The sequence below is a fragment of the Tenrec ecaudatus genome, chromosome 16 (assembly GCF_050624435.1).
Source record: "Tenrec ecaudatus isolate mTenEca1 chromosome 16, mTenEca1.hap1, whole genome shotgun sequence".
Taxonomy (NCBI): Eukaryota; Metazoa; Chordata; class Mammalia; order Afrosoricida; family Tenrecidae; genus Tenrec; species Tenrec ecaudatus.
In genome coordinates this window covers 29,522,450-29,542,076 of record NC_134545.1, presented here as the reverse complement: position 1 = coordinate 29,542,076, position 19,627 = coordinate 29,522,450, and the positions used below count along the sequence as shown (strand labels likewise).

Genomic DNA, 19,627 nt, shown 5'->3' with positions numbered 1-19,627 from the left:
GAACTGCCCCTGTGGATTCCTAAACTCTAAATCTTTTTTTTAATTTTTATTTTTAAATCATTTTATTGGGGGCTCATACAACTCTTATAACAATCCATCCATCCATCCATTGTGTCAAGCACATTTGTACATTCGTTGCCATCATCCTTCTCAAAACATTTGCTTTCTGCATGAGCCCTTGGGATCCGCTTCTCATTTTTTCCCTCCTGGGAGAAGCTGGTGGTTTCATACCAACTCGTAACCCACAACACAGACAGAAGCATAAAGATCAAGGTTTTCTGCCATGGTGACATCATGCTGTTAACGGCAAGGTCAGCAGTTCAAGACCACCAGCCACTCCAAGAGAAAGACACGGCTTTCTGGTCCTATAAAGAGTGGCCGTCTGGAAACCCACAGGGGCAGTTCTACCCTGTCCTGTAGGGTCACTGTGCGTCGCAATGGACCTGATGGCAGGGTCTTTGGTTTGGTTTCTTTTCCTTTATGTAGGAGCTGCTGTCATTAAGTTAACCCTGACTTAGAGTGACCTGGTAGGACCAGAGTTGAACTGTCCCTCGGGGCTTCTAAGGCTGTTAACCTTTTCAGGAACAGGCAGCTCCTCTTTCTTCCTCAGCGTGGCTGAGGAATTCAAGCCACTGAGGCGCAGGCCATCCTTCATGTTGAAGTAACCCTACGGTGACCATTGCGTTCCGAACAGATACAGGTCGGCGGGTTGACCGCCTTCCTCTCCCATAAAGACTAACAGGTTCAGAAAGCCACACGGGCAGTTTCGCTCTGTCCGTACAGTCGCTATGAGGCTTAGTGGCTTGTCCGTTGGCTGTGAGTGAGTGGGTTGACCTTGGGAGAGGGTGGTTTCTTATTCTGAGTGGGCTCTTCAGCCTCTTCACAGTGGCCTGATTCTAAGCTGCCCGTCAGACCCGGGGCCTGCCAAATCACCCACGCAGCATGAACAGCCAGGCACACCCCTCTACTCACATTCAGAACAACTGAGGACCTCAAACCGAGGACCACTTTGGGGTGTGACAAAATTGAAATGTGGGAGAAGGCTCTACAAAAAACCCAACAAAACCAAACTGTAGTCGCCGCCCCGACAACTCCATACAGGTCAGCGTAGAGCAGAGCTCTCTGGGGTTAGCAAGGACTAACATTTCAGAAGTAGCTTGGCAGGCCTTTCTTCTGAGGTACCTGTGGGTGGACTCAAACCTCCCACTTCTGGTCAGCAGCTGGGTGCAGGAGCCACGTATACCACCACAGGACAAACACACCGTGGCCTCACAGTGGACACATTCTGCTAAAAAGGCACTCAGAGTAGCTGGAGCGAGTCCTGGTGGTGCCGTGGGTAACACATTGGGCCTGCTAACTGCAAGGTCAGCGGTTCAAATCCATCAGAGGCTCCTCAGGAGACATTTTATTCACACACAGTGTCTTGGACACCCACAGGGACATTTCTCCCTTGTCCTGTCGGATGGCTATGAGTCAGAATTGACGCATCAGTGGGTTTTAGTTTGGTTTGGTTTTCAGAGTAGCTGGGGAACTTCCCCAGTTGGTTTTACTGATTGGCAAGGGCCTTCAGATCCTGGTTCCTTCTTCTCTCTATAAATCACTAGCCTGCTAGGATACCAACTCCCTGCTTTTCTCTCAGGACAAAGGGAACTGAACGGACCATCTGTAAGATTGTCCACCCACCGCCCCACATTGAGCTGTGACCCGGATGGGTGTCTGTGTCCTTAGCCTCCTTGAGTGTGCTAATCCTCACGTGTCTCGATCTCTTAAACTGACAAGCTGCTTGATTGCGACCAAGACCTCTACAAGAACTTCCCCCTGGTCATCTCAGAGCGCTGGCAGCAGGAAGTGGCGGAGACAGTGTACAAGGCGGTCAACGCAGACACGGACAAAGCCGAGACTCGGAAGAGGGCCAAGAACAAGCAGTTGGGCCATGAAGAAGGTAAAGACCCCACACCTGCGGGCATTGCTAGACCAGACAAAGCCAAGCCCACCACCATCAAGTTGAGGGCAGCTCACAGATACCCTCTAGGGCAGGTCGAACCCTCCCGTGGGTTTCTGGGACTAGAACTCTTGACTGGAGTGGAAAAGCCTCCCTTGGAGGAGCTGGTGGTTTCAAACTGCTGACCTTTAGGAAAGCAGCCCAACTCACTGCGCCACCAGGGCTCCCGAGCATCGCTGGCATGGCAACTTCCACAAGCCTTCCCTGTGAAAGCTCAAAGGGCATCTGGGCCATCCAGGGGGAGAGGGCCAAGATGGCATTTGTCTTGTCCAGCCTGCATGAGTTCAGGGGCACATGTGGAGGTGATTGGGGGTGGGGGTGGGGTGGGGATTTGTGGAAACCGGGACTTGAGCCACAATGGGTTTTCCCCAGGAACTTACCGATGCCCCCTTGGGTTTCAGAGCCTTCCTGTCAACTCAATCAGAGGCAGGGAGACAGTCAGCCTTGTTTCATTACAGTGGTCTTTCCCCCGGCTACTGTTTCCTCTAGAACTTTCTTCAGAACTGTCAGCATCTGGGACAGAGTGAGCTTCTGGGGGTGTGGCCTGTGTGAGGAGGCAGGCCATCTCCAAGCTTGATGACCTTCCCCGCTGCCATCATCTGGGGTTGCTCATCCATCCTGGGGCCAGGGACCCCATTGCCACTTTGTACTGGGTGCCACCAAGCATGGTGGCCAGCCAGAAGAGGCTTCTGGAAGTCTACATCAGTTAAACAACCTGGTGGACGCAGCCTGTGTTTCTCAACTGTCCAGGTGCAGCTGGCTGAAATGGCAGGTGCTCCCTTAGCTACACGTAGACCTCCACAGTCAACGGCATGCTTTGGACAAAAGATCTTCCTGCAAGCATGCATCTAGATGGCAAGTCAGTTACCCTCGGTGAAGGATCACCCTGTTCGCACTTCCTTTAAATGAACAGAGTGCACGGTTGAGATTTCCACAGTAGAATGTCAGCGGGTACACTAAAAAGTAGGGTCTGATCCATACGTGCAAGGGTTTATTCCAAACAAAGCATACGGAAGCACGTCTCTGCCCTCAGAGGAGGGCTGCGGGCAAGTTGACTCGGGAATGCACTCTCTTGTTGTGTTCCAGGGCACCTTCCAGAAAGTTTCAGTCAAAACGGGGCTTTCAAAGGGAGCTGCTGGGCCAGTTCAGTTCAACCAAAGGAAATGGTGGCTGGTGCTTGGGATCCCCCAGGGCTCATGGGACAGATGTTCTTGAAGGACACAGGACGATTACAAATAATTGGGAAGAAGTTTAAAGAGAAATGAAAAACTGCATTGGTGAGAAAAAGGGCCAGGAAACTAACCCCAAGGAATTTTTTCCCCCATCATGCCCATGAACACCTGCTCATTCTTCTAGGATAGCGAGGGCCACCCTCCAAGAACGCTCGCTGTGGAGAAGCCTTCCTCCACCACGCTCTCGTCTTTATCTTGGCCCTCCAGACCCCTTTTGGCTACCCAACCTCAAAGAATCTGTTGCACAATTTGAGTCCTGAGGCTGCCCAAACTGCCACCTTGAAGTGTCGGTGGAAGTGGACCGAGGTGGAGACACTGCCTGGGGATGTGTACGGACCTGGATGGAGGCTGCGTTGAAGAGAAGCAGTAGTTCCCCGAGTTGATACTTTAATAAGCATTTGTCTGATTTTATATGAAGACTTTTTGACTTAGCCTCGTCCAGGAATCAAGCAGCCCAATGCAATCACTTTTTCCTTTTTAATCATTTTATTGGGGCTCTCTACAGCTCTTATAACATTCCATACATCAGTTATAGCAAGCACTCTTGTGCATAGGTTGCCATCATCATTTCCAAAACACTTTCTTTCGACTTGAGCCCTTGGTATCAGCTCCACTTTTTTTCCCCCTACTTCCCACCCTTGTGAATCCTTGATTAATTATGTTATTATTGTTTTGTATCTTACACTGTTCATCTCCCTTCACCCACATTTCTGATTTTTGCCCTCTTTGGGGGGTGGGGTGCTGTAGATCCAGCCTTGTCATGGGTTCCCCCTTGCTCCTTCTACCCACTCCCTGACCATTCCCCTATCCTCATGGTATCACTCCTCCCACTACTGTTCCTGAGGGTTTACCTCTCCTGAATTCCATGTGTCAGGAGTGAAAATAGACTTCTGACTTGGGAGACAGGGTTTGACACCTCATCAGACTTGCTCAGAAAACATACCTAAGGGTCAGCAGGCAGACATGGAAATATCTATTGTTGTTTTATTTTGTTTTGGGGGGGGGGGAGGTTGTTTGTTTTCTGTTTTTGTTTTTCTTTTTCTTTCACCCTATGTCTAGCTAGACGAACAATCCCAAGGAGAAAACAACAGGACCGGTGGTTCAGGGGGTCATGGGAGAGGAGGGGCGTGAGGAATCAACAAACTCAGGGATAAGGGAACAACAAGAGATCTAAAATTGATGGCAAAAAGGGCATATAAAGCCTGGTGGGGTGTGATCAAGTACAATGTATTGAAGAGGAATTACTGAGAGCCGAATGGAGGGAGAGCATGATAGTGCAATCGCTCTTGACTTCTTAAACTAAGAGTCCTTGCATTTTCCATATTTCAATGTATTGGAAAAATAAGCTTCCTGATTGTGGCCCTGATATCTCTAAGGACCTCTGTGGGGGGAAATGCCAGCCCCCCACAGCTAATCACGGGTTCCATAGGCACAATTGTATGGTTGAGACACCTAAAGATTATAATAAAGTCATACAGAGCATGAGAGATAGAAGAAATTAAAATAATGGAGTCAGACACATTTCATGGTAGCATGTTCACCTCTTGGATGGCCATCTTACCAGCCAGGTCCATGCACAGCATGGGCTGAGGCGAGATGGGGCCAAGACCGCTGGAGAGAGCCAGCCCGGGACCAACTTTATTGTGAACCAAGGCTTATATCTACTTAGGGGACTTGATTGCAGGTAACCACAAGTCACAGGAAGGGGAAGTACAATAAGCATACACATCATAGGAAGGAGATGTACAATAGGCATATGTGTGGCAGGAAGGGGATAAGGTAGGGGTGTGCACAGAGGAAGGGGAAGGACTAGAGGTACACATGTGACAAGATGAGTGGACCCTAGATTCGTGATGGTGGCCTAACCTTGGTCACTCTTGGGTGGGCTAGACCTCTCTGGGCTCTCCTACAAGGAAACAGACAACTACTGTCCTTATCAGAAGGGAGTGGGTCCTACTTGTTGTGGGATAAACAGTGGTGACTGCTTGCTCTGGGTGGCTGATAACTCTTAGGAGAATAACCTTGACCTACTTCAGTTGACCTCCAAGTGATAGCCATTCACCACATGTAGCAAGCAGCTAAGTGTGGTCGCATACATTTCGGGGAGACAACTCGGGAGAAATCTTTCTGTTTCCCACAGACCTCTCTTTGGTCCTCTAGCATGATGGCCCCATGCAGTGATGACATGCTCATCAGTGTGAAGGCTTCTTTCGTTGTGCCTCTCAGTAAAGACCTGCACGAGGTTTGCCTCCTACAAACAGGACCAGAAACACCTTTGTGCTATTAATAGGTTGCTTGGGTGGGGACCTGGGCATACAGGTTTTCTCACCTTTAACTGAGAGTCCTCCCGAGCCCAGATTGTCCCCTTGTAGACTTAGAAAAACTCCCTGCTTACCTGCTCCCATTGGAGTGGACGCTCGCTGAGGGCAAGGACCTCCATCTCTGCTGTTTGCTGCTGAATCCAGATAGGCATCAAACCAATGATAGTACTTGGCCCCCACCATCCTGCGTGAATTGATCCCCGTATCACCATTGGCTGAATACCCCAAAACCCGGCACAGCTTGGCACTGAGCTCAGCTGGGCTCTGTCAGAAAGGCACTTCGTCCTGAGAGAGCTGGTCCACGGAGCTGCGGCTGGACTGTGTATTCTGCAACACCCAGGCCACAGGAGTTTCCAGTGGGGCTTAGCCATAAGAGTGTCACCAGGCCAGGAGAAACTCGGCAGATGGGTCCCAGAGGCATGGGGTGTGGGTGGGGGGATGGGTACCTTCATGGAGTTGCTGAACTGTCTCCTATTAATTAGAGCCACAAATGGTCACTTCATGAATCCATCTCCCCATGTGGGTCATGCATTTCAGAGCTTAGAGGTCACCTTCACAGAGAAACCGTGTCTAGGCTCCCACACGCAGGGGGCGACACAAGGTCACTGGAGCAAACCCTCCACTCACAAGGTGCACTAGGCGTTCCGATAGACTCGAGGGCGGTGAGGTGCATGTTGTCGGGAGAGACCAGTGGCTGGAGAAGGGCAGCATGCTTGGTGAAGTGGGGGGGGGGGGCGGCGGAAAGTGGAAGCCCCCCCCAGCAGATGGACTGACACCCACGTGTAGCTGCAACATCACAATTGTGAGGCTGGCACAGGACTGGGGGGCGTTGCCTTCTGTTGTATCGGTGGTTTCTGTGAGCCACAACTGACTGGATGGCACCACCGAAGCCCTTCAGTACACCAGAACATTCCCCCCCTGACCTCGCCAGTCACCCCTGTCCCTCCCTGCACTGCCCTGTCCCTCCTGGCTCCTTCTCTCCTGATGGGTTCTGCGTGCCTGCTCCCATTGGAGCAGACGCTCCCTGAGAGCAAGGACCTCCGTCCCCGCTGTTTGCTGCTGAATCCGGTGCACCCAGAACCTGCCCAGCACATAGGCATCCAGCCAATAGGGCTCGGGTGTGAGAGCATGGGAGAGATTTCCCCCCAAGGCTCCGAATTCCTGAAGGAAGACGTAGCAAACATATGCACTGCCATGGAGTCAACTCCGGCTCACACTAGCCACACCGACTGACTAGGACCGCTCCTTGGGATTTCTTAAATTTCAGTCGCTATGGGACCAGGCAGCCTCATCTTTTCCCCATGGAGTAACTGGAGAGTTAGAACTGCCCACCTTGTAGTTAGCAGCCCTGAGTAGACCTGCTACACCAGGTAAGAGGGGTAACGATCACTGCAGGAGGAGGCAGGGCTGGTTGCTGCTTGCTGAGGGCCTTAGCTTTCCTCCAGAAGACAACCTATACTGAATTCTTACTTAGAAGAGAAAAGATAAGTTAAAGGAAGGATCCTAACCTCAAATAAAGGCCCAGGTACTTGGGGGAAGACCCTAAATTTTAAATCCGCTCACTTTTCCAATTCTCCTGATGCATAAAGAAAATTTCACAAAACTAGCCGGGGAGAAACTTATGGTGATTGAGAGCAGCGGAGAGAGGTCAGCAGACGGTAGCAGCCATTGAATCTGCCAGTGGCGACAGAACATGAGTCCTGGTGGCACGGTGCCTAAAGCGCTCAGTGGCCCACACCAGAGAAGTCAGGAGTTCAAACCCAGCAGCCATTCCAGAGGCAGAAAGATGTGACCATCTACTGTTGTGAAGTCCAACCCTCCGGGGAAGTTCCACCCCGCCCCCCACCCCCTGTCCCCCCGTCACATGGGGTTGCTATGAGTCGGAATCAACTCAGCAATAACAAGCCTGTCAGTCCATCCGTCCATCCATCCATCCATGTCAGGCACCTTGGTGGCATAGTAGTTACCTGTTGGACTTCTGACTGCAGGGTCAGAAACCACCAGCTGCTCCTCGAGAGAAAGATGGGGCTTTTTACTCCTGTAATGAGTTGTTGTTGTTATGGTTGTTGTTAGGTGCCACTGAGTCAGTTCCAGCCCCATGCACAACGGGCGCACCTTCTGCCCAGTTCTGGCCCAGCCTCTCTTAGGCCCTCTGTCTCTGGCAATGTTTGGAAGCTCTGACTAGGTTTTCAGTGGCAGCTTCCTCCAAAGCGGGCAGCCGAGCCCTTCTTCATGGGTCGTTCTTAGTCTCAAGGCTCCTCTGAAACCCGTTCACCTTGGGTGACCTTGCTGACACTTGAAATACCAGGAGTATAGCTTCCGGCAGCACAGCAACACTGAAACCACCACAGAATGACAAACTGACGGACAAGTGGTAAGGAGTTACATACAGGCCTGGAAACCCACAGGGCCCATGCTGCCCTGCCCTATCGGGTCGCTAGGCGTTGACATTGAGTTTGGTTTGGAAGCCAGCTCGGTACTTGTGTTCCTTTACCGAGAAACCAGGCCTCTGCTAGATGCATGAACAGAAGGAAGCCACTCTCGCATGTGTGGTATTCCCAGGAACAAGATTTTCCCGAAAGGAGTGTAGGTGTCTCTCTGTTTGGTTTTGTCCTCTCTGAGAACGCTAGGACCTCGGTGTTCCTGCCTGGGACTCCTGCCCCGCATGGTCCCCTCATTGTCCCTCTCTTCTCTGCACCTCAGATTACGCGCTGGGCAAAGACTGCATCATGCACGGGTACATGCTGAAGCTCGGGAACCCCTTCCTCACGCAGTGGCAGCGGAGGTACTTTTACCTCTTCCCAAACAGGCTCGAGTGGAGAGGTGAAGCTGAGTCTCGGGTGAGTTGGGTACACACACACCCCTACCCCAAACCCCACTTTCTTTCCGGCTCCCCGTCAGGCATGCGTCCAGCTGAGCGTTAAAGCAAAAGTCCTGGTGGCCCAGTGGGTTGTGAGTTGGGTTGCCACCGTAAGAGCACCGGTTTGAATCCACCAGTTGTTCTGCAGGACAGAGAGGGCTTTCTGCCCCCTAAGGAGTTAAGAGTCTCAGACACCCACAGGGCCAGTTCTATTCTGTCCTCTAGGGTCGCTATGAGTCAGAATGGACTCAGTGGCAGTGAGATAGAGGGAGGGAGGGAGGGAGGGAGGGAGGGAGGGAGGGAGGGAGGGAAGGAGAGAGAGGTTGATTAACCTTGATCCTTTAACCTTTAAACATCCAAGCCGAGAAAAAACGTGGCACTTTCTGATAAATGGAAGGCTGTCTTTCCACAAGGCCATCAGCTCCCTCCGGCCAAGTGGGTTTGGAGAAGGTTGGAATGTTGTGTAAATCACAACTCCCCCTGATGCCTCCTCACTTCTGCCTGCTCCCCCCCCATAAAGGACTTGAGGCTTGGGGTCAGACAGAGATGTCTCAATCAACCTATTGCTCAGCGTCTTGAGACCAAGAGCACTTGGAGCCTCCCTAAAAGGAGAGACGGAAGTGTCCTGAATGGAAATAGGACCATGGTCTTGAATCTCGGTGACATAGTGGTTGCCCATCCAACTGAGATCTGAATAGCTAGCAGTTCAAAACTACCAGCTGCTCCTCGGGAGAAAGATGGGGCTTTCTACTCCCTTAAGCAGGTATAGTCTCGGAAATTCATGACACTGCTACCCTGTCCTGTAGCAGTCAGCACTGACTCCAGGGCAGTGGGTTTGGTTTTGGTTTTAACATCAGTCCTGGTGATGTAGTGGTTACACGTTGGACTGCTAGCTGCAAGGTCAGTAGTTTGAAACCACCAGCCACTCGGAGGGAGGGAGGAAGAAGAGGCTTTCGACTCCTGTCGAGAACTGCAGTCTTGGAAACACATAGGGCAGTTCTACCCTGCCCTATGCGCCAGCATCAGCTTGATGCAGTGAGTTTGGCTTTTGGTTTTCACATCAGCCAGGGGGTAGGCACAAGCCCTCACATCTGTTCAGGCCCTTTGGAGGGTCCCCCCAGTTTTATGAAGAGGGAGTTGGGTCGGGGATGAGGAGAGGTGGAGAGTCCCATCCTTCCCAAGGCGCGGCTCCTGCAGACCCTGGTTGGGGGTCTGCTCTTGGGTGTGCCAAGGCTCAGCCTTCCCCGTCAGTCGGGTCAGGTAAGAGGAGCTGACTGGCACAAGAGTGTGGCACTGGGGTGCAGGCCAAGTCCCCAGGCCTCACAGCCTTTTCTCTACCTACCTGGTCGGACAGGACAATTTATCAGGTGCATTCTTTCATCCACGATTCAGGAAGAAGCTGCTCTCTACAAAGCGACTGTTTGTGACTAATGTAAATGACCTTTCTGGTCCACCCACAACCCTTTCTGCAAGGCAGGCAGCATTAATTGAGCACCTACTGTGTGAGGTGCCTTGGGGGGTGTAGTGGTTCCTTGTGGGTGGCTAATTGTAAGGTCAACAGTTCAGAACCAGCAGCTGCTCTGTTGGGAGAGGCTTTCTACTCCCATAAAGAGTTACAGTCCCAGAACCCCACAGGGGCAGTCCTCGTCTGTTCTATCAGGTAGCCCTGGGTCAGAATTGACTCCATAGCAGTGCGTTTGCTTGCTTGGTTATGTGGTAGGAAGTGATCCTGGGTTCTCCAGGGATTAGGGATTACAGACCTGTGGGGAAGCAGCAGGCTCCAATACTGTGCATTTGACTTGCAATGGACGATTCAAATCCCTGCTGAATTTCCCACTATGGCAAACAAAGAGGCTTCAGCAAGTTCAGGGGGAGAGGGTGGGGGGTTCCCCCTATCTTGTAATTCCCATTTTCCTTCCCAAAGCCTTTAAAGCCTTCCTCATCTGACCACGTTTTGTTCAAGATAAGCAGCATCTCCTCACTCTCACTGGTGTCATGGAAGCCTTGCCTGGTTGTTTGCTTCAAGTTCTAGGCCGCAGATTTCAGTTGCGATTGAAGAAACTCTCTGGGGGGCCCTGAATTAGAGCTCGGATTGAGGGGATTTAAAAGCAGCCTTTCCAAGCTGCTGTGCCCGCTCAGGGAGTGTTGTGCAGTGGACTCTGGCCCACAGCCACCCTGCAGGACAGAGCAGAACTGTCCCTGAGGCTGTCTGAGGCGATCAGTCTTTTCAGGAGCAGACATTCACAGCTGTCCTGTGAGGAGCAACTAGTGCGTTGTCACACCTGACCATCTGGTTAGCAACCTAACCCTTATCCTGGACTTCTACCATAATGCACAGCTCCTGTGTCTACGCTGAACACTGAACAAAAACTAAAACCAAACTCCCTGCCACAGAGTCGATTCCAACTGAGAGCAACCCCATAGGACAGGGTAGACCTGCCCCCGTGGGTTTCTGAGACGGTCACTCTTGAAGAGGCAGAGAGCCTTTCTCCTGCAGAGCACCTGGGGGTTTCTAGCTGCTATCGATTAGCAGACCAATGTGTAGCCCAGGGCATGATGGGTTCGCAGCCTAGTGCACAGCCAGGGCCCCGCTTTGGAGGATGTTTGAATGCTTCTGAGATTCTAAGGAGAGGTAACCCAACCAAACGCACTGCCATCAAGTTGGTTCCAACTCATGGAGACTCTATAGGATAACGCAGAACTGTCCCTGGGCTTCTGAGACTGTAATTCTCCTTTAAAAAAAACAAAACAATTGTTTTATTGGGACCTAATACACTTATCATACAATGCAGTGATGCAGTCATGCCGAGAAGAGTTGGACAATCATCAGCACAATCAATTTTGGAATGTTTTTTTCTTTCTTATACTCTGTTGTCAGCTCCTCATTCCCCACCAACCTCCCTGCCTTGCCCCCGAGAAACCAGTTACTGTCTCTGTAGATTCACCCCTCCGATCCTAGATTTCATATCCGGAAAAACACACGAAAATAAAGAAACAAACAAAAAAAGCTAACAACAGTAACAGACTGACACAGAGGGGGAAACCTCACTCCCAAAGGAAGAAAGCAAAGAACACTCAAAGCTCCAACGGTCACCCTGATGGGAGTGGAGAGCCTTGTCATTGTCCCGTGGGACGTAAGGACTTCCATGGTCCTTGCCGTTGCTTGTTGGATCTCCCTTTGATGAATACCCAATGCAAGACGCCATCTAGGGTTCAAAGGTGCAGCAGTTGTGTTCTATGCGAGACGTTTTCTAAAGTAGAAAACAAGCAATGAGCCCCTGCGAGTTGATGATGGTGCTGTTTCTCCTTTAGGATTCCTGGAGTCTCTATCCCAAAGCACATAAAATGGTAAGGTCATCACCCAGCTGCCACAGCGGTCACCCATAAGGACCTGTGTGTCAGCCTTTACAGGCTGTCCCCGATAGGTCAGATACCCTCTTGTTCTGAATGAGCCACGAAAACCACACGTCCACACCTCTGCTCGCAGGAACCATCTACAGCGCTTCCTTGTCCCCTTGTCCCCTCAGGACGTTTGCTGACGGCACGCGTGACGGGGAGGAAGTGGAGTTGGGACTCCTGCTCATGCATCGGTCCCATACTGAGGGGTCACCCGCCTTTGCTGGTTTTGCCTTTTATGGGGACACGATTTTCTTTGCACTTTCTTTTGGGAAATCTCATCATTTCAACTTTGGGCTGCATTTCTCACTAGCTGCCGCTTCCTCCCTAATTCTCAAATATCACGAAAGAAAGGAAAAAAGGAAACACATTTTTGTTTCCTTTTTGACTTTTCTAAGCTGTAGCATTCTTTTGAAATGTCACTCACGCACTCTTGAGAGGGCTGGGCATCACGGGTCCTTTTCCTTGTTCCCGGCTAGCAAAACTTGCTGACAATGGAGCAGATCCTCGCGGTGGAAGAAACGCAGGTGAAAGAGAAGAAGTGCATTCTGCTGCGTATCAAGGGAGGGAAGCAATTTGTCTTGCAGTGTGAGGTGAGCTCTGATCTATTGATTTCTTTCTTGTCTGCGGTGGATGGCAAGACAGTGACATCAATCAGCCAGTGCTGGGCAAGGGGGGCTGCCTGTGGTCGGGAGGAGTCAGTCACTGGGGAAGGACACCAGGCTTGGGAGAGTAGAGAGCCGGCGAGAGCCACCTGGTTGCAGCTACTAGTCTTTCTCAAGGTTTTATCACAGCGCAGGCTAGTGTGTCAGTCTGGGTAGACTAGAGAAACAAATCCACAGACACACAAGAGCAATTGAGTATTGAGAAAACGTCCCAGCCCAATCCAGATCAATCCCATAAGTCCAATATTAGCCCATATGTTTGATACCAATCTGTATAGGCCTCTTCAGACTCACAAAAGATATGCAATGATGCCAAATGCAGGAGGCTCACCGGACAGCGGGTTGGGAGTCTTGTGAATCCACTGGTATGTAAGCATCTCAGCGCTGGCAGGGGTCTCTACATGGCTTCTCCAGTTCCAGAGGTCTGGTTGCATCAGGGTAGATCCATGTGGCTTCTCCAGCTCCCAGGGCATAGTGACATGTGTCTTGTCAGTAGAGGACTCTCAAGGAATAAGCGTTGTCAGTAGAGAGATTCCAAGGGAGTGAGCCAAGAGAGAGAGGTGTCTTCTGTCTCCAAGGAGGAAACACCAGGAATTCCCAGAATTCTCAGAAGGCCATGCCCACACAGAGGCTTCATTGGCTATGATCCAATTGACAGACTAGACTCCACCCCTTCACTCTTAATCCCCACGAGTTTCAAATTGACACCAGATGATGTAGCTACCACAGCTAGCGAGAGCATCCCCGGGTGATGCCGAAAGAAGCAAGTATTTGATGCATAACTTGAGATCGTTCGGTTCCCAGTCTGATAAAGGTTCCCATACTGTCAGTCCAAGGTTTCCCAAAGTAGGAGATACCACCCTCTTGGGGCATGCCTGACCCATCCAGGGGGCACTGCCAAAGCAGAGTCTACACCTGTTCCTGGATGATGGGCTCTACCAGGGCTCAGCACACTGAGGTGTTTCAGCCATCAGTATACACATGTAGCTCGGAAGCAAATTAAAAACGAAAACAAAACGATCATAATTTCATCTAAAGGATATTATTCAGATAAAATATCTTTATGGCTCCCGAGTCATTTTTAAATTGTTGGGAAGGACGGGATTGGCTCTTCCATCTCAAAGGCTAACCAACCCCCGGGTTAGACTACAGAAGGTTGGACCTGCCACCGTGAGCCCATGTCCAGTGCATGCTTCACTGCCCGCTGCTGAGCCATTCTCACCACCATTGCTATGCCTGAGCCCGTGGTTTCAGCCACTGTGTCAATCATCTTGTTGAGGGTTTTCCGCTTTCCGGCTGCCCCTCCTCTTTGCCAAGCTTGATGTCCTTCTCCAGGAACGAGTCTCTCCTATCACAGGCCTAAAGTGCACGAGACCAAGGGCCACTGCCCTTGCTTCCGACGAGCCCTCTGGCTGTATCCAGAAATACATGCCAGGCCATGACTCACAATGGGGTGTATCAGAGCCCCTGACTGTATCGGGCCTTTCTAAGCATCCCTGGTGGTGCAGAGGGACACGTGCTAGGCAGCTAACCTCAAGGTCAGCCCCTGATGAGACTTTCTACTCCTGTAAAGCCTGACAGTTTCAAGAACCCACAGGGGCAGTTCTACCCAGTCCTGTAGGGTCACTCTGGGGCAGACCGGACCCAAGCATGTTGTGTTTGGTTTGGTTTGGGTCAGATGCTGAAAAGGAGCCCTGGGGGTGTAGTGTGTATGTGGGTGTAGGACTGCTACATGGTCAGCAGTTTGAAACCACCAGACTTTCTACTCCCATGAAGACTTCATCGTGGAACGCCCCCAGGGCAGTTCTACCCTGTCTTGTAGGGCCGCTATGAGTCAGAACCGACTGCAGGGAGTGGGTTCAGTTTGGTGTTCTGTGAGCGGTACTGCTCCTGTTGGGCACCACTCAATCGGTTCCGGCTCAGAGCGACCCCAGATGATGGCGTGGAACTGGCCCCTATGGTTTCTCCACTGCCACCTTTGTGGAGCACAGGGCCAGGGCCTCTCTGCCTGCACGCAGCCAGTGGGGCCTTAAAACACCAACCTTTCCATTCACAGCCAAGCATCTAACCAGGTTGTCACCAGGGCCCCTCGGGTGGGGTGGAAGGACAGGACAGGTTTCCAGTGGAAGGTGTCCCTTGTATTCCCACCACGCGTGTGCAGTGTGGTCCACTCACCTCCAACGTGAGTGGGCCAGGTGGAGAGCCTGACCCCTTCTCCCCATGTCTGTGTGTTTCTGCCCAGAGCGACCCCGAGTTTGCGCAGTGGAAGAAGGAGCTGACGGAGACCTTCATGGAGGCCCAGCGGCTGCTGCGCCGAGCGCCCAAGTTCCTCAACAAGCCGCGCCCTGCCGTGGGGGAACTCTCGAAACCCCCACTGTGCCATAGGAACAGCAACGGTGTGTAGGAGACCCAGGCAGGCAGGGTCGTCGGGAGCTGGGCCTCTGCGGCTGTCCTCACCTGGCCGTGGCCAGCCCGGGAGCGGATGGAGCCGGCTCGAGAAACATGGAGACCAGACGCCCGACATGCTCGCCACCATGCCAAGATACTCCTGGACAGGGAGGGGCCCATCTCAGGCCTGCGGTGGCCTTCATGCTCCCTCTTGCCACTGACAGCAAGATGTCTGGTGTCTCACTTGCCATCGACTCCCTGAGGGGGACACAGGGCGATCGGCGGGCTGTGTCTCAAGCTGCCCGGTGTGCGTCCACGTCTCAGCTCTTGACCGCTGGGGGCTAAGGCCACTCATGTGGCCCTCCTCTCTGTTGCTTCAGAACTGACTTCCTGTCTCCTGGAAATGCCCGACCTGGTCATCCTGGCCCCGCGTGGGCACTGCCTGCTCAGCCTCTGGCACACAGGTCCCTTGGTAACTGGCTATTCCATGGGAACAGGGATGGCCTGGTCTCAGAGGTGATGACATCAATGAACGATTTGGGGTGTTCGGCAGCCCAACAGTGGGGAGATTCCTGGGATTCTAAACCAGTAGGGATGGGCCTGCCCCACATCGGAGCCATGGTAACCCCCAGACCTGTCAGACCCTCATTGTTCCTGCCAACCCAGGGTCCCCTGGGGTGTCCCCCGGACAGATGCAGGCCGGTCTTCGGGGAGGTCTCCACACAAAGCACAGGGGTCTATAGGAATGCTGCTCTCTCTACCTGCCCCCCAGAAACAGATCTATAATGGATGCAAAGAAAGGGGCAAAGAAGACTGTCGCCCTTTTTTCTTTCGTTTTTAAAGGCTGTTCTGAAACACATGTTATTGCAAACAGTGCTGCTCCATGACGGGGTCCCAGTGGGTTCCAGGGAACGAGGGTGAGCCTCGCACTCCACTGGCTTCCTGCGCTTCCCCGTCTGTCCTCGTCAATCTAGTTTTGCACTAGAATTTCCTCCTGGCTGTGGAAGCATCCAAAAAGAGCATCTGACCCCCTAGCTGGCTCCCAGCCAGACCCCCCGGCCCCATAGTTTTGCCCCCGCCCACCCCTTTATAGCCACACCCTCCTATGCCCCTAATACATACTGCTCAGGTGTGCAGTCTCCATGGTTCCCCCCAGCCTCAACCCCCATGCCATCAGCCGGCAAGGAAGACAAATCTACGAGTCACACACACTGGTCAAGGTTTTGGAGTTGGGGGCGGGGGTCTTCCCATACTTCTGGACGTTAACAACTGGCCGCATAAGCGCCTTGCACTCATGATGCTCTGCCTCCCACCTTCAGTGTGTCTAGTGGTTCTGCATTTTTCCTTTTAACTGTTCACGCACGAGCGTTACACCCCTTGGGAAAGCGTGCGCTTTTCAAATGAAATGGTGCTCTGTGAGTGTGGACCCAGAGGATCCTGGGTGACGGTGTGGCAGTAAGCCGGGCCCTGCCTTGCTGAAGTTTGTCAGCTGGTAAGTGGGTTTCAGTAAACCTGCGACGTCTCCGGTGTAGTGGGGCAGGGGTAGACACAACATGTGCTTCCCGTATTTCAAAGAGAAAGATGATACCCGGGCCCTAGGAAGCCTGGGAGGACAAGCAGCTGTTCATTTTGCATGTGAACACACCCTTAGCCAGTCTGTGGTCCCTCTGTCCTGGGCGCCACATGTCTGTCCAGTCCTGTATGGAGTGCACAATCTCAGATCCCTGCTGTACAGGGGAGGTGGTATTCTGACCCCGCTGGACAGGGGAGGCGGCATTCCGACCCCATCATGGCTGTACTTGTCTATGACATCACCGTGAGTCACCCAACACCAGCAGCAGCTGGCCAGGCCAAAGGAAGCCTCCAGAAAGAGCATCGATTCAAATGAAGGGGGAACAGCTTGCCGGCTCACCCTCCAGGGCTCCTGTGGGTTTCTTGACAGGAATAGAAAGCCCCTTGTTTCTCCTGAGGAGTGGCTGTTGGTTTAGAACCACTGACCTTAGAATTAGCAACCCAACGCATAGCCACTATGCCACTGAGCCCTGAGGAAACACACCTACTTCTTTTCATTGCGTTATGCATTGTGAGCTTGGGGTGAGCTACTCACCCGGGAAAGCGGGCGTGGGTGATCCTGAGGAGGTGACCCTTTGCATGGGGCAAGTGTGCGTGTGTACACATGAGTGCTTGTTTTGAGGAGCATGTTATGTTTATTTTAGCTCTGGCTCCTAATTGGTAATTGCCCTGATCCGATGCAGCATTTCACTTTCGGGGGGAATTGTTGTGTTTTGTTTGTTCTGAAAAGTGCTGGGACAGTCTTAACCCACCAGGAAGATGACCCGATTCTGAGTTGCATGTCTTTCACACCATGTAGTCACCCTAACTTGGGTGGGCACTGGAGAGGATTTATTGTGTGTGATTTGTTCATTATATGAGGGGGCACACCACCCCCCAAATCTGGAATCCCCTTTCCTTCTAAAGCTATGGCTTGGTTTTTTTTGTTTTTTGCAAAAAACCCACATCACCTTCAAAGTACTCTCTATTTTACTTAATGTTTTTTATCAAATCTGAGATTCCATTCTAAAAAATGTTTTGTAAACTCATGTGTTTGGATGGCAGACAGCACCTCCCTAGTTTTTTTCTTCACTTCTTCTATGTCATCAAACCACTGTCCTTTCATGTCTCTCTTCATTCTCAAAAACAAAAAGAATTTCACAGAACAAGGTCAGGTGAGTAAGGTGTGTGGGACAAGAGAGGCACGCTGTTTTTTGCCCAAAACTGGTGTACTGAGATGGCGGTGTGAGCATGTGCATTATCCTGGAGAAACCAGTCCCCCATCTGCCACAAATCAGGCCCTTTTTGTCACACACACACACACACACACACACACAGTTACGCAATCTTTTCAGAACCTCTAAATAGAAAGCTTGATTAACAATCTGACCTGGTGGAATCAACTCCAGATGAGTGCATTTCAACTTTTCATCTGTTCGGAAAGTTGATGGGCGTCCAGAATGCGGTTTGTCACCAGTCACCATTTCACCTTCCTTGAAATGAGAAAAACCACTCGTACTCTTGAGTTTTTTCCCATAGTGCTGTCCTTGTCAGCTGTGTTCAATATCTCAACAGTTTCTGCGGCATTTTTCCTGAGCAGAAAACAAAACTTCACAGCTGCACTCAGTTCGCTGAAATCGGCCATCACACACACACACACACACACACACACACACACACAAACAAGATTCAAGTGAAACTGCTTTTACAAAAAAAATTCCCTATGACCAGAGAGAACCTTCCCAGGCGGCACTCCTGGGTGCGTTAACTCAGAGCGTGTTGCTCGATGCTCGCTTGCTGGAAAAAAACCTGTACTATGAAAGCTCCGCCCCGAGGAGTTTTTTCCAGTTTTGGGGGGTACCCCCTCCTATGACTCTCGTCGTCTTGTTTCTCTCAGTTATGTTCAAGGAGCTGTTGGTACTGTCCTGTGATACTTGCCAAGCCACCTCTTGTGCCCCGTATGAGCCATTGACCTAGAGGCAATGCAGGCATTTCTGCAGTGGGTGATGACTGGCAGGTCCTGCGGCATGAGGGGTGAGTGTGGTGTATGGCACAGAGAGAAGAGTCCTAGAAATAAAGCAAAAGAAGTTGATTGGCTGATCATAATCAGATTATCAGGTAGATGACTGGGTCAAAGGTTCCTGGGATTTTTTCCCTCCCTTTTTAAAAAAGTATTTAGTTGTTAGGTGCCACCAAGTCAAGTCTGACTCGTAGTGATTCACATGACAGTGCAGTTGCCGCTGGTGTCTCCCGCTGGTGTTAACTGCTGTCACGTCGCCATCTCAGTGTGACCTCATGCCCAACAGAAGGAGGCACCTCCCAGGCCTGCACGATCAGTCTACCTCTGAGGGGCTTCCTCTTTTTTACTGCCCCTCTACGTTACCATGCATGATGTCCTTCTCCAGAGACCAGTTTCTCCCGACAGCACAGCCAAAGTCTGGCCATCCTCGCTTCTGTGGAGCATTCTGGCTGGTCTTTTTAAGTACATGATGTGTTCAGTATCCTGTTTCCAGGGCCGGTATATTCATAGGAGTAGATCGCCCCTGTCCTTACTCCCATGGAGAGGCTGATGAGTTTGACCCACCGACCTTCCTGTTAGCAGAGCACTGAACCATTGAGCCACCAATGATTGAGTGCCAATGCAGTGGAGTCATTGGTCATCTTACGGTGTCATCACTTTGGCCATCCTGAGCCTCCCAGGCTTCTTCAGAAGGAGTAAGGCACTGGGCTGTAAACCCAAAGGTCCGCCCTTCAAACATTGCTGCTCCACTGGACAAAGACCAGGTCGTCTGCTTCCATAATGACTGACAGCCTCAGAGATGCCCTGTGGGCTCATCATGAATTGGAATCCACAGGGGACGGGTGCAGTATGTTGACATCTTGGGAAGCCTCTTGCTTTTCCCTCTAGACTTTCTGGGAAGTCACATGGCTGCTGCCTGTCCTCTGGGCACCTCGTAGGGGACGGCACAGATGGGCACTGACCAAAGGTGACCCTGATGGCTGCTGTTTGTCATTCTTTTGTGAACACTACATACGTAGGCCCTTCCCACAGATGCCTGGAGATGCACCTAAGTTTCTGTCAGTGAAGCCCAGTTGGCCATCCTTAGGGATGACAGGCCTTAGCTCCCATGTGGAGCATCTGAAGGAACTATCTGCATCTACATTCCCTAGTGATGTTTCCAGAAAGATCTACCGTGGCCTCCCTCCCATGA

The 19,627-nt window shown here is 51.6% G+C and overlaps 1 protein-coding gene across 1 annotated transcript in view; it reads left to right on the top strand.

The window, feature by feature from the left end:
• Positions 1-19,376, top strand: part of GRK3 (G protein-coupled receptor kinase 3) — a 141,312-nt gene extending 121,936 nt beyond the window's left edge. Inside the window, exons 18-21 of the mRNA XM_075534361.1 lie at positions 1,780-1,942; positions 8,259-8,395; positions 12,291-12,404; positions 14,719-19,376. Coding sequence (XP_075390476.1) covers positions 1,780-1,942; positions 8,259-8,395; positions 12,291-12,404; positions 14,719-14,880 — 576 coding nt within the window. The 3' untranslated portion in view covers positions 14,881-19,376. The remainder of the gene's footprint in view (positions 1-1,779; positions 1,943-8,258; positions 8,396-12,290; positions 12,405-14,718) is intronic.
• Positions 19,377-19,627: the final 251 nt, after the last annotated feature.